General features: G+C 40.8%; 1 protein-coding gene across 3 annotated transcripts in view; it reads right to left on the bottom strand.

Moving 5' to 3' along the window:
- Window positions 1–341: 341 nt before the first annotated feature.
- ERCC8 (ERCC excision repair 8, CSA ubiquitin ligase complex subunit) overlaps window positions 342–12,760 on the bottom strand; it is a 36,981-nt gene continuing 24,562 nt past the window's right edge. For all 3 annotated transcript variants that reach the window (XM_084802589.1, XM_084802591.1, XM_084802590.1), the window contains 3 exons: window positions 10,882–11,079; window positions 7,780–7,863; window positions 342–1,269 (listed from right to left, as the gene is read on the bottom strand). In XM_084802589.1, the coding sequence (XP_084658715.1) occupies window positions 1,201–1,269; window positions 7,780–7,863; window positions 10,882–11,079 (351 nt within the window). In that variant the 3' untranslated portion in view covers window positions 342–1,200. The remainder of the gene's footprint in view (window positions 1,270–7,779; window positions 7,864–10,881; window positions 11,080–12,760) is intronic.

Genomic DNA, 12,760 nt, shown 5'->3' with positions numbered 1-12,760 from the left:
GAGGGTGCTGCTTACTGGTTTGCTCAGCTGCTTTCTTATAGAATCCAGGTCCATCAGCCCAGGAGTGGTGTCACCACATCAGGCCTGCAAACAGCCTGGCCTTCTGAGCCATTTTCTTTTTTCTTTTTTTAACTGTCCAAAAGGGCACACAGTTTATTAGGCAGCAGCAAGGAAATCAGCAGTTTGACTTGGCTACATGTTCTAATTCATCTTTCTTCTTGATGGCGTAGGAGTTGGAGGAACCCTTGGTAACACACACACACACACACACACACACACACACACACACACACACACACACACTCCAGGCTGGGAGAGACTTCGTAATAATCACTCCTGAGTTGACACAAAAAAAGAACAAGAGAAAATTTATTACAACATTTCATGTTTAATCTAGATCCCTGCATGGAGCTGGTTGAGGAGAAAGTAATTATCAAGTGATCAGGGATTGCCCAATGTAATACAACGTCCAGACTGTAAGAGACATGAGCTGTCAACAGTCAACATAAAGCAAGAACACAGTCACTTACATGAAGCCATTCAATATGAACAAAAGGAATACAGTTGTGATGTTTCCTTTGCAGCAAGTATTGGTTATTTAATTATCCTTATTAGTTCCTCCCTGAAAGTGGAAAGGACAGGCTGATAGGGAACCAGGGCTGACACTTTCCTCTGAGACCGTATCTTCTGCTCCTCAGACCCACATCAGGCCCCTGCTGAGAACAGTGACTTAGGGGCTGGCCCACCACCATGGCACAGGGGCTCAGGGAGACACATTTTGATTAACTCAACTACAAAAGTCTGTTTTAGGGTTTTGTATATATTAACCTCATTTTAAAACATAGGGGGGAATATCTCAAACTCAAGATTAGAAACTAAAACAGGCTAGAAACTAATTGAAGAGTTAAAAGACAGCGAAACACACACACACACACACACACACACACACACACACACACACACACACACACACCCTGTAATCCCAGCACCTGGGAAGCAGAGGCAGGAGAATGGCTGCAAGTTTGAGCCTAGTCTGCTCTATACAGAGTTCCAGGCTAGCCCCAGGCTAGCCAGGGCTATACAATAAGACCTTGTCTCAAAAACAACAATAACCAAAAGAACAGCCCCAGCTGAAGTCCACACAGGTGCTGCTGCTGTACAAGTGTGATGGACAAGGAACGAAGGCAGCAGGGCTGACAGTCACCCTTCCTCGTCACTGCTGCTCCAGGCATCCTCAAACGCTGGATTCAACTGGGATTTGGTTGCAGCCTTAAAAAAATAAATAAATAAATAAATAAATAAAGAAAGAAAGAAAGAAAGAAAGAATCTATTTTATTATATTTCATAATTTTAGGCTACATTAACATCAATTAGATTATTTGTAAACTGTACTACTAATTTAAAAACAAAAGTAATGTAAAGATAATGTAAATTCATTTAAAATTGACAGAGCTGACTTTTCCCATATAATCTGCTTCCTTCAAAATAATCCCTTCATAAACCCAGGCATAGATCTATGCAATGACACAGCTCACGGAGTCTTCAGCTCTGTGGAGAAGGTACAGGGCTGACATGCTGGGGTTAAGACTGGAGGCATGCCCACAGCCGACTGGACACTCCAGCACACAGTGCTGGTAACTCTGTGTTGTTTGGATGAACTTCACTATTGGAAATAAAAAACACCAAACCTTGAGGAGTATTTTCACCAATCGTAATAATGCAATCCCTTCCCCCTTTTTGAGGCAGCTCTTGCTCTATAGTCCTGGGGCTAGGAGGGTTGTGAGGCCTCCTGTGGGTGCTGGGAATCTAGCCATGTCCTGTGGGTGCTGGGAATCTAGCCATGTCCTGTGGGTGCTGGGAATCTAGCCATGTCCTGTGGGTGCTGGGAATCTAGCCATGTCCTGTGGGTGCTGGGAATCTAGCCATGTCCTCTGTAGAGCAGCTTGTGCTCTTAACCACGGAGCTATCTCTTCAGCCTCACTCACTACATTTCTGCAGCCCAGCTGGCTTGGAGTTTGTGACAAAACCCTGCTTGTTGGTTTTTAGCTTTTATAGCTTTCCTCGGCTCCAGCTCCTTCCTCCTCAACTTCCTTTGCCCTCTCCCGTGGGTACCAACGAGGGGCAGAATTTACAATAATTTAGCCAGAATTTATATAAAAAATAAAACTACAGAAGTTTCTTAGATCTGTTCAAAAACAGAGGTCCAAGGAAGATCAGGAGGAGGGAGCTGGAGCCAAGGAAAGCTACTAAGCGTAAGCATTGCTGGGATGTTTGCTGGGAGCAAGACACAATAGCATAGAGAGTTAAGAACAGACTTACACTGCTCAGATTGTGTTGTGAAGCCTTGTATTATAAAAGAGCCTCAATTATTTGTGTGATAGCCGGGTTAAGAAATAAGCCAAGAGAAACAAACACTGATTTATAAAAACAGCCACACCACCTGCTTCATACTCCCGAACGCTAGAATGTTAAGTATGTGGCCACCAAGCACAGTTGAACAATATAAATTATAATAAAAAATTAATGTGGGCTATTACACAGTCATGCCTTTGTGTTGTTTGTTTGTTACAGCTAACAGTGCTAAAGCATAGGTAAACTACAGGAGAAATGGTGGCAAAGGCAATAGTATACCATGGAGGGTTCCCTGGCAGATTTATCTGAAAGCTATTTGGATTATTTACTCAAAACTCTAAGAAAATATCACAATATTATTCCACCTTAGAGCCATAGATGAAAAGGGTTTAGCAACTGGAGAAACTTTAATTAACTGGATTATCAAGTCAGTTCACTTGTATGGGAAACCGAAATGGCTTCTTTCATATCTCTGGGAAACCACTTCAAAGTGCTTAAAAGATGCTCTTATTTTTCTTGAATTGGGAATCAGATTTGTTTCTTATTCTGTAGCTATTGCATCTCACTATTTGATCTGATTCAAATTTCAATGGAATCCCACAATTCAAATGGGAAGCCAGCATTCCCAGTAAGTTCCCACCCAGCTAGACTAGATAGAAAACATACTGTGATGTAGGCTTGCTGTACTGATGTTGGACAGGCCAGAGTACACGGCTAAACTTAGGGCTATCATCACCAAGGAGTACAATAAATATTTCTTTACACTTGACTCTAAATGTCCAAGACAAAACTATGACCAATGTCTAGCCAGTGTCACTCCCAGCCAGCAGGAACACAAAGGTGAAGTCTCATCATTTGTTCTTGATCCAAATGTTTGCTGACTCTCATGACGCCTGGATTTGTAGGAGTAGCTCCTTGCAGTTAAATCTGATTCCCATCTGGGATGCTACCTGAAGCTGAGTGTGGTAGGGCCTATCTATAGTCTTTCCACTCAGGAGCCTGATGGTTTAACTGCTGAGTTAGGCTGTTCAGCACTGTTCTTGGTGGGGAGGTGATAATTCTCTCCTGGCTTTATTTAGACTTTTAGCTTTGCCTTAGAGAATTACCAAAGATATACTTGGGAATAAAAGCTACACAAAGCTCCTGTGCTCTAACTCCACTATGGAAGCCCAATGTCTAATCGACTAATCATTTTAACTTCATTTGAAGAGTCAATGGAAAAAAATAGATTTAAATTTCTTTATGCATTATTTTTCTTTGGTAAGCATAGAAACAAAAGGAAGATTTTTGACATGTTTGTGCATATATTTACTACTTAGAGTAGTAAACACAGATATTTGGAACACATCCAATATTACTATCATTTTACTGCTAGACAATCACAAATAAAGCACCAGCACCTCAGCCAAGAGCTGCAGTAGGGATGCTGCAGGTGGATTCAATGCATGCATTACTCTCTGAGTGTCCTCTACCATGGTTTTCACTCCAACATCTCCTCCTAGTGGACACCGGGTTCATGCATGAACACCCCTCCCTCTACCTAACCAGGTTGCTGGTTCTATTGGCAGATAGTTGTACATTTTATAAGGGTGATGAAGCTTGCGTTTAGAAGGGATGCCGATAAGAAGGATTAAAACAAAGCACCACCAGGACACACCTCTCAAAGTGGCAAGTGTCTGCTGTTACTGGAAAGTCTCAGAGTTTTCCACGTCAGCAAGTGATATAGCTACACAAGTGCAAAGCAGAGACATGCATTTACTGTGGCAATGTCAAGCTTGCTTTCTTTCCTTTCTTTCTTTTTTTTTTTCTTTTGTAGCCCAAGCTACTTCGTCTCAGTTCCCTGAGTGCTTAGGCTTACAGGAATGAGTGACCACACTCCGCTGGAAGTAGGATTCTAGACAAGAAGTAAGACTGGAGTGTAGTGCATCTTCCCTATACGTCTCTGGCAGCAAAAAGTACTTAGGGGTTACAGATTGGCTTGTGCTGACCACAGCCAGTTAGAAAGTCTGGGTGAAACTAAACAGATTTCTCAGATGTAATACAATAGCCTGCCAACTAAACAACAGATTTAAAAGACCATGAAACGTATCCCTGTCATCTAAGGTAATTCAATTTCTTATATTTATGGCTGTGAGCCTAGCCTTTAATGGCTGAGCCATCTCTCTAGCCCGATTATTCAATTTCTATAGGTAGGATTAAATTATTCCCTCACAATGTAAGAAACACCCCTCAGGCATTCTGCTTAGGTTCAAAAGGAAACCTAAGAACAACTTTGTTTGACGATCTGAGATGTGCATTTGAAGATGTCACCAGTGTCCCAGGGAAACTGGGCGGAGCAGGACTGACCTAGGTTTGCCTGACCCAGTACGTGTGTGTGTATGCTTGCTGTGTTATGCTGAGCCATGAGGAGCCACAAACACAGCCTCCCTGGGAAATGGCAAGTTACTCATTGAACAGCTCAGAGAAAAACATGTTTAAACATGAGTTAAACTGTAAACATTCACATATGCAAGCAGTTCTCATTTCAACTGACTTCTCTGTGAAGTACACACCACAGTCACATCCTACCTACATGCATATGAGCCTTTTAGGATAACACTTTATAGAATTAAATAACTTTGCATACAACACTTTACATTAATGAGTTATTCACATCTTAAAGTTGAAAATAGGAGCAGTATTTTTTATTTATTTATTTCAAAACAAGGTTTCTTTGTGTAGTCGTAGCTGTCTTAGAACTTGTTCTGTAGACCAGGCTTGCCTTGAACTCAGAGGTCCACCTGCCTCTGCCTCCTGAGTGCTGGGATTAAGGCGTGCCTGGCCACATCAGCTCATTTTATTAATTGTACTGTAAATCTATTAAGTTTTATTAAGGTTAATTTTATTTTAAAAATAAGAATTATTTATACATATGGATATTTGCCTGTGCACCCTTTGCATGCCTGGTGCCCACAGCAGAAGAGGCCATCAGACAGCCTGGAGCTGGAGTTACAGGTGGTTGTGAGCCCCTGTGTGGGCGCTGTGACCTGAACCCAGGCCCTCTAGGAAAGCGGCCAGCACTCTAACTGCCACACCATCTCTCCCGCCAGCAGGAGTGATCTGAAAAGATAAGGTTTGGCAATAACATTTAAACACGAAGTTCAACTCATTTCATCTTTGTGACAGGGCTTCCCTGTGCAGCTTCGTCTCACAGTCCCCTGCCTCAGCTTCTTAAACACTGGGGTCACAAGCCTACACCCCACAAATGTGTCTCTACTTGACTTTCTATGTGGTTTTATTTCCCATATATGAGCTATTGGTCACAAATTATAACAAGCTATTTAATTTTCTTCTAAAATTCTTTCTTCAATGTAAACCGCAGTAGCTTTATTTTTCATGTTTTCACTATTTCCATTTGGTAAATGACCCACAAAGTTATAATTTTGATATATACAGTGATTCCCCCAAAGGACAGAATAATTAAATAAAAATACAAAATAAAAGTCTAAATCAAACTATTCAAAATCCAGTCATCCAAAGAGGTTGTATGCTAAAACCAATCGAGCCATAATAAACTAAATTAGACATGTGATGAAATCTGGAAATATTCATTTGGTTTTGAACAGTTGCCTAAATATTTATGAATGTGTCTTTTCTCTTTCATTTGGCTTAAGGTCCAAAGAAGATAACTCCCAGGCTTCACATTGGCTGTAATGGTAGCAAATTTAGGCAAAAATTTATTTGGCCAATAGCTGCTAGACACTACCAATGCTACTACCTACCCATGTAAAGTTTGTTTCTAGTGTCTTCTGACATGGCCCTCTTTTTATAAAGGAGCTAAGAATGTGAAAATGAATATGAAATAAGAATATGAAAAAATTTTTCAGAACGTCAAACTTAATTATTAGTGATTTTCTTACAGCTCTATTTGAGCTGCTTTAAATTACTGTATGGGGCTTCCTCCAACTTGAAAAACAAAACAAAAACAAAGCAAATACTATTTCATATACATTTTTATATCCTTGAATTAAGCTAAATGGGGATGCTTCACACCACTTTCCAGAACAGTTCCTGAAAGAGATGATAGCTTAGACATGTTAAAATACATAGCCAAGTTCGCATGAAGATCATCAGACTTCAGCCTGTCCCAGTGCTGTCAGCTCATGCACAGGTAAACTGTCCTACTGGCCACTAGAAGGTCTCTACAATATTATCGCACCAGTGCTCAGTTTAAAAGCACCACTTCACCATGCTATGCTTTCTGTAAATTTCAAATAAGAAAGGCCACCATTTCAGGGCAGGGCTCATGCCTCATTCTTCTCTGTTTAAGAACTTCATCTAAGGCTGTTTATTCACACTGTCAAATTATCTTCTGAGATGGGCACTATCAGGCCGCAGATCCAAGTGTGACCTGAGATTTAAAAATCTCATAAACATGGCTAGAGAGATGGCTCAGAGGTTAGGAATACTGGCTTCTTTTACAGAGGTCCTGAGTTCAATTCTCAGCAACGCTATGGTGGCTCACAACCATCTATAATGAGATCTAGTGCCCTCTTCTGGTGTGCATGTAGTCAGAACACTATATACATAGTAAATAAATCAATCTGAAAAACAAGTATAAAATGTCAAACACAATAACTCAAAAGTTAACTCCAGCTCTTTCCTTTCCAAAGTTGCCATGCCCCCATGGTGACTTCTTCAGAACAGCCTAGAAGGTTCACTGTATTGGGCACTTGTGTCCTGGCAGATTGAAGCCACATAGGGAGCAAACAAACAAACAACAAACAGACATAGCTCTACTTCTAGGAATCTATCCTAAAACTAATTAGAGATATGAACAACTTTTGAGAAAAAATTATATTAATGTTGTTTAAAATAATCAGCAGAAACAGTTAAATATTTAAACTATGGCATATAAATGACAGAATACAAAGCATTAAAAATGTTTTCAAATAGTAGCCAGCTAGTGGCGGTGCACACCTTTAATCCCAGCCCTCAGGACGCAGAGGCAGGCAGATCTCTGTGAGTATGAAGCCAGCCTGGTAAATTCTAGGACCAGAAGCTACACAGAGAAACCCTGTCCTGTCTTGAAAAGCCAAACCAAACCAAAACAACCCACAAAAAACAAAAACAAAAAAACCAAACCAACTCAATTGGTTCTTAATAACATGAATGACAGTTACTGTATCATGTCAATGAGAGCAGACTCTGAGTGAGATGACAGAGAATTAACTACTATCTTAAAAGCAGTGAAGTAAACAAAGTATTAATTAAAATTGAGAAATTATGTTTCTTTTATTATTTTTCTAAATTTTTTATGGATGTAAGGCAATAAAGCATCTGTACAACCAGAAAACAGAAAGAACTGCTTTAAGTCTTTCCCACATAAATAAAACACTAATCCTCATAATTAGAAAACACTGCACAGTAGGTAAAAACACCACTTACTTTATCATCATCATCAGGAACTGGTTCATATAATGATGGTACCCAAGCAAGAATATTACAGTCCCTGCTACCACTGTAAAGTTCCTGTAATACAGAAAGCAAAGACCAATTAACTAAGCTGGTATCATGAGAAAATGAGCTGTATCAATTTTTGAAGTGATTAGATTAAGTAGGTTAATTGTTATGTTAGATTAATTCCACTAATTTAATTTCTACTCATTAAACAAAATATGAAAATGCTCTTCAGTTTTTAAATTGATGTTCTTACATTTTGTGCATGATGTTGGCACAACTTCTTAAAATTACTACAAAGCCTTTGGCTATATTCTGAGATTTCATTCTTAAGAGATCATACCAATTTGTACCTTCTAGAGATGACAGTAGTGACTCCACTGTTCCTGGAATATTTTCAGGAATAGCCAATATAGTGTGAAGCTTTGTTTATATTTTAAAATAGTATCATGCTATGTCAGAGCTTACAGTGAGAAAACCCTACAGAAATTCCATGTCAAAGTAGTTCTGTCAATACCTGTAAGCGTATTTTTAAATGTAAAAGAAAGTAAAATGTATACTAGTCTTTCTTTGGCAAAAACTGAGGCATCTATAATAAAGACTCCAATGAAGAAATCATGAGTTTCTGCAAAAATGGGCTAAAAGTTCCCTTTAGCTCACAGCTTTCTACCTGGCTGCTCTTTACTCTGTCTGCTGAGGCATTTACTGACTAGAAGGACCCATGGGCTGATGCATAGTGTGTGCCAATGTCTTTATGGACATGCTGTTTTCTCTCCACTGAACGCCACTCACTCCCTTCCCCAACAGAATGGAAAGTGTTCTGATCATGCAGTAAATTAACACACAGTGTTTCTGATGTGTTCAGTGACTAAAGCTGAGTTTGTGCTTGAACTTACTATGTAGCCCAAAACAATTTTGAATCCTTACAATAATCCAGAAAGCTAGGAGTACAGGTGCTTGTGTCACCATACCCAGCTTACTTGGTATGTATGTGCGTATGCATGTATGTGTGTATGTATGTAATGTATGCATGTTTTGCCTTCATGCAAATATGTGTACCATGTGTGTGTCAGGTACCTGGGGGGGCAGATGAGGGTGTCAGATTCCCTGAACCCAGAGTTATGAGCTGGCATGTGGGTGCTGGGACCTGAACCCAGGCCCTCTGTCATGACAGAGCAGCGGATGGTTCTAACTGCTGAGCCATCTCTCCAGGCCCCTCTTGGTATAGTTTTCACTGCCTCTCATCCCTCCATGGTAAGAAGCTCCTGCCTAAGACAAAGTCATACTTTATAGTCAGAATAGCTTGTTTACAATTTTGGTGTCTCAGAGGGACTGGTTGTCTGGTCCTTTCTCTAATACTTCAGATGAAAATTTCTTTGAACAGAGAACCAGGAATGGTCAGCATCAAATTACAGGTCTGGGGCAAGTCAAATTACACCTCTGGTATTCTAGAATTCTTTTCTCAGAAAAAAAAAAAAACAGCAACAGAAATATTTTACTAATATATCAGGATACTGACTAGTCAGGAAAGACACTGGTTCAGAGTTGTAGTAGGGCTCCCCCCTTGAAGATGCTGGGCTGAGCTAATGGTGTTGCTGAAGAGGTCGAAGAAAGAGTCACATTTGGGGAACTGGCATAGTATCTACTTACCAGATACCAGAATATTTAATTAATCATACATTGTAACAAAATGACCCAAAACACAACACCACCACCACCACAACACACACACACACACACACACACACACACACACACACACACACACCAGGCTGAGGCTGGGAGAGAAGGTAAGCAGACTGCTATACAAGCATGAAGAACTGAAGTCAAGTCCCCCAAACACATGCAGAAGAGCTGAGAGTGACACCCTGGTAACCCAGGCCCTGGGGGCAGGCAGCAGAGGTGACTGCTAGGGATAGCCGGCTGCCAGTCTAGCTTCAGGGTTACTGAGAGATCCTGTCGCAGTGAGCCAAGGCAAAGAGGGATGAAGCAGGACAGCTGATGACAAACTTCCATGCATGTCCACAGGCATGTGCTAAGTACTGTCATGTCAACATAAACCACTCACAGAAAACCCGACCCATAGTTAACATGAAAGAGAAAAGTAAGGATGTTAAACAGAGTTCACAGGTCTCATGCCAGTCTTCACTGTGGACCTGACTGGATTCAGAATCACATGGAAACAACCCCAGTCTGTATCTGTAGGGTGTATCTGGAAAGGTTTATTTGTTGAAGGCCCAGCATGAGTGCAGGTGGTTATCATCCAGCAGGCTGCTGTCCCGGGCCAAGTAGCAGCATAAGCCCAGTAAACCCTGCCCTCAGTAAGTTGCTTCTGGTCATGCATTTTGGTTACATTAACAGGAGTAACTAACGTAAGTATTTAAGAAATTCCGTGTGGCTGCTCAGGCAGCTCAATGGGGACTTGATGGCTCACTTGCTTCTAGGCCTGATAAGCTGAGTTTGATCCTAGGACTCACAGGGTGGAGGGAGCGAATCAATTCCTGTTAGCTGTCCTCCGACCTTCATGCACATACTCTGGCATGTGCCCTCCCACATACAAACAATTAAATGTGAGAATTTATGTGAATTGCATTAACTCAAAGGTGTACTTTTACTAGTCATTTCAGTATCTAGCCACTGTAAAGGCATGCTTGTATCAGCCTCTGGCAGAGATAAAGAAGTGAAATAATTTCAGATTTCAATATAGTTACACATAGATAAACCAAAATATGCTATATTTTAGATATATATATGTATGTATATATATTTATATATGTTACCTAAAAATATTCATGAGAAAACATTTCATATTTCCAATTATTAAATGGAGCTCATATTCAAAGGAAAAGACAATTTAATCCTAATCATTGCATAGTATTATAGATTCATTTACACTTCCACCTGAGATTTAGGCTGCACTTATCTCTATTAATAAAGACTAGTTCAAAGGTGGGTTCATGGCATCGTACTTCAGAGTAATTGAAAGTATGCAGCGCTTGCGAACAGAGCCACAACTTCCTGGTTTATTCACTACTAGTCTGGCAAGCCAGCCATCTAGTCAATTTAAATTCCCTGAAGTGTCATTCTTACCTGGAAATTAGACTGAAACACGCAGCAGTCGACACTTTTATAATGTCCCTTAAGCATAGTTAGCCGTTCTCCCGAGTAAACCGCATAAACAGCAATGGTGCTACCATATGGAACAAAAACAAATTCTGTGCTGCAGCCGCAGGAGACAGTGAAGTTTATCCCTTTCCTACTGTCATTACACACTTTCCCATAGTTCACCTGTGGAAGTAAAATTATAATGTTACTCATCTTTTAAGCCTACGTTAAAAAGGCGAGAAAGACTGAAGCAAATATTTTTACTTCTCATGACATTCTATAGAAAGGGACTTTAAATATCTTATTAACTCTTAATATCTTAATAAAAACAAGGGCCAGGGATATGAATGTACATTTTATATTTGAAGAAATAGAAATTGTGAATAAAGTCACGAGCAACATATGATGCAACAAAGACAAACTTGAAAAATCATTTCCAATTGTCAAACTTTCAAAAATCTGTTCCTTCTTTCTTTCTGGTACCTTCAAAGCTGGTAAAAAGTGAGGAGAACATGGGATTGCTGTCATAATTTGGCTATTCCCTCAAGAAGGGGAAACAGTTTAATATAAAAAAAAACATAGGAAGATATCTCTTCTGGGTGGGCTGCACTTTTCTGAAGAGTATGTTGTGCTAAAATCAACACACTGTAAATCTAAAGGACACAAGCACTCTAAGTGTGCAGGTGCGCAAACCGCATTAGCACTGCTGTGCAACCTTCACTTTTATCAGGATGAACTCACTGAACAGGACAGATATTCTTACTTCTTAATCTAGGATTGCTCCTGGGAATTTATTTTAAGGAAACGATTAAGCAGCAGAGAGTAATATGCCCAGAGGACGCAATGCAGCGCACTGGCAAAACAACTGAAGGTGCTGACTCGCAATGGAGAGTAGCTGGTTCCGTAGCCGCCCCGTGGCAGCAGTAGTGAAGTCCATTAAACACTGAGCTTTGGTTCTGAATCTGTGTGTTAGAGGTTCACTATCTGCAAATGGAAACACCACCATTTACCACAGTGTTACTGTACAAACACAAATGAAACCATGCATGTGAGAGCACCTGGGGAATGAAGGTAGCCAGTTACATCCTGATTTATTCATTCCCACATGTTAGGAAGGGCATCTTTCACTTCCACCTGATGAGCCAGTATGTACATCTGACTATGGGAGGAGTGGCTCTGGAAGCTACAAAGGGTCCATAAGTGGGGAAGGGGAGGGGGAGGGGGAAGGGAACAGGAAGGGCTTAGAAGTGATGGGGAGCACAACACACACAATATGAAAGTAGACAGGAATTACTGCTGGTTAAAATGATAGTGGGGAGAGGAATGGGGGGAGGAGGGGCTTGGGTTAATGAAAACGAAGGTTGTATGAGAAACCCTTACGGAGACCCACTATTGAAGGAGTTTGAACACAGGTACCATGCATGGACAATGCCTTCCACAGAAGACACGGTTAAGCGAAACCTCAGTGCCATACATGGGATACTTCCCTACAAGCTACTGGCTGGCAAGAACCCAGAGGTCCTTAAAACAACAAGGCTGCAGCCACTGCTCTTGCTTGCCCATCATAATGGTATAACCCTATTACAGATGATGCCACTTAGTTTGGATGCAGTTCATGGAAAAACCAACCCAAAATCTCCATCTATGCTAGCAAGCTTTCATTCGCAGTGTTAGAGGGTGCTATGCAAGCTGCTGGGGAGAAAATTCATTAATGGCATTGCCCAAAGATGATCCCCGAATGCAACAATACCAACCTGCCATGGCAAATGTGCCCACTGGTACAATAGTGGCATAAAAGCTCTGAGGGTAACCAACTATTTTCTACGTGGATGAGGCCACTGCTATTGCAAATCTAGTCCAAAGC

This window comes from Acomys minous (assembly GCF_964271855.1).
Source record: "Acomys minous genome assembly, chromosome: 11".
Lineage (NCBI taxonomy): Eukaryota > Metazoa > Chordata > Mammalia > Rodentia > Muridae > Acomys > Acomys minous.
Note: the sequence above shows the minus strand (reverse complement) of the source record. Positions and strands in the feature narration are given on the sequence as shown.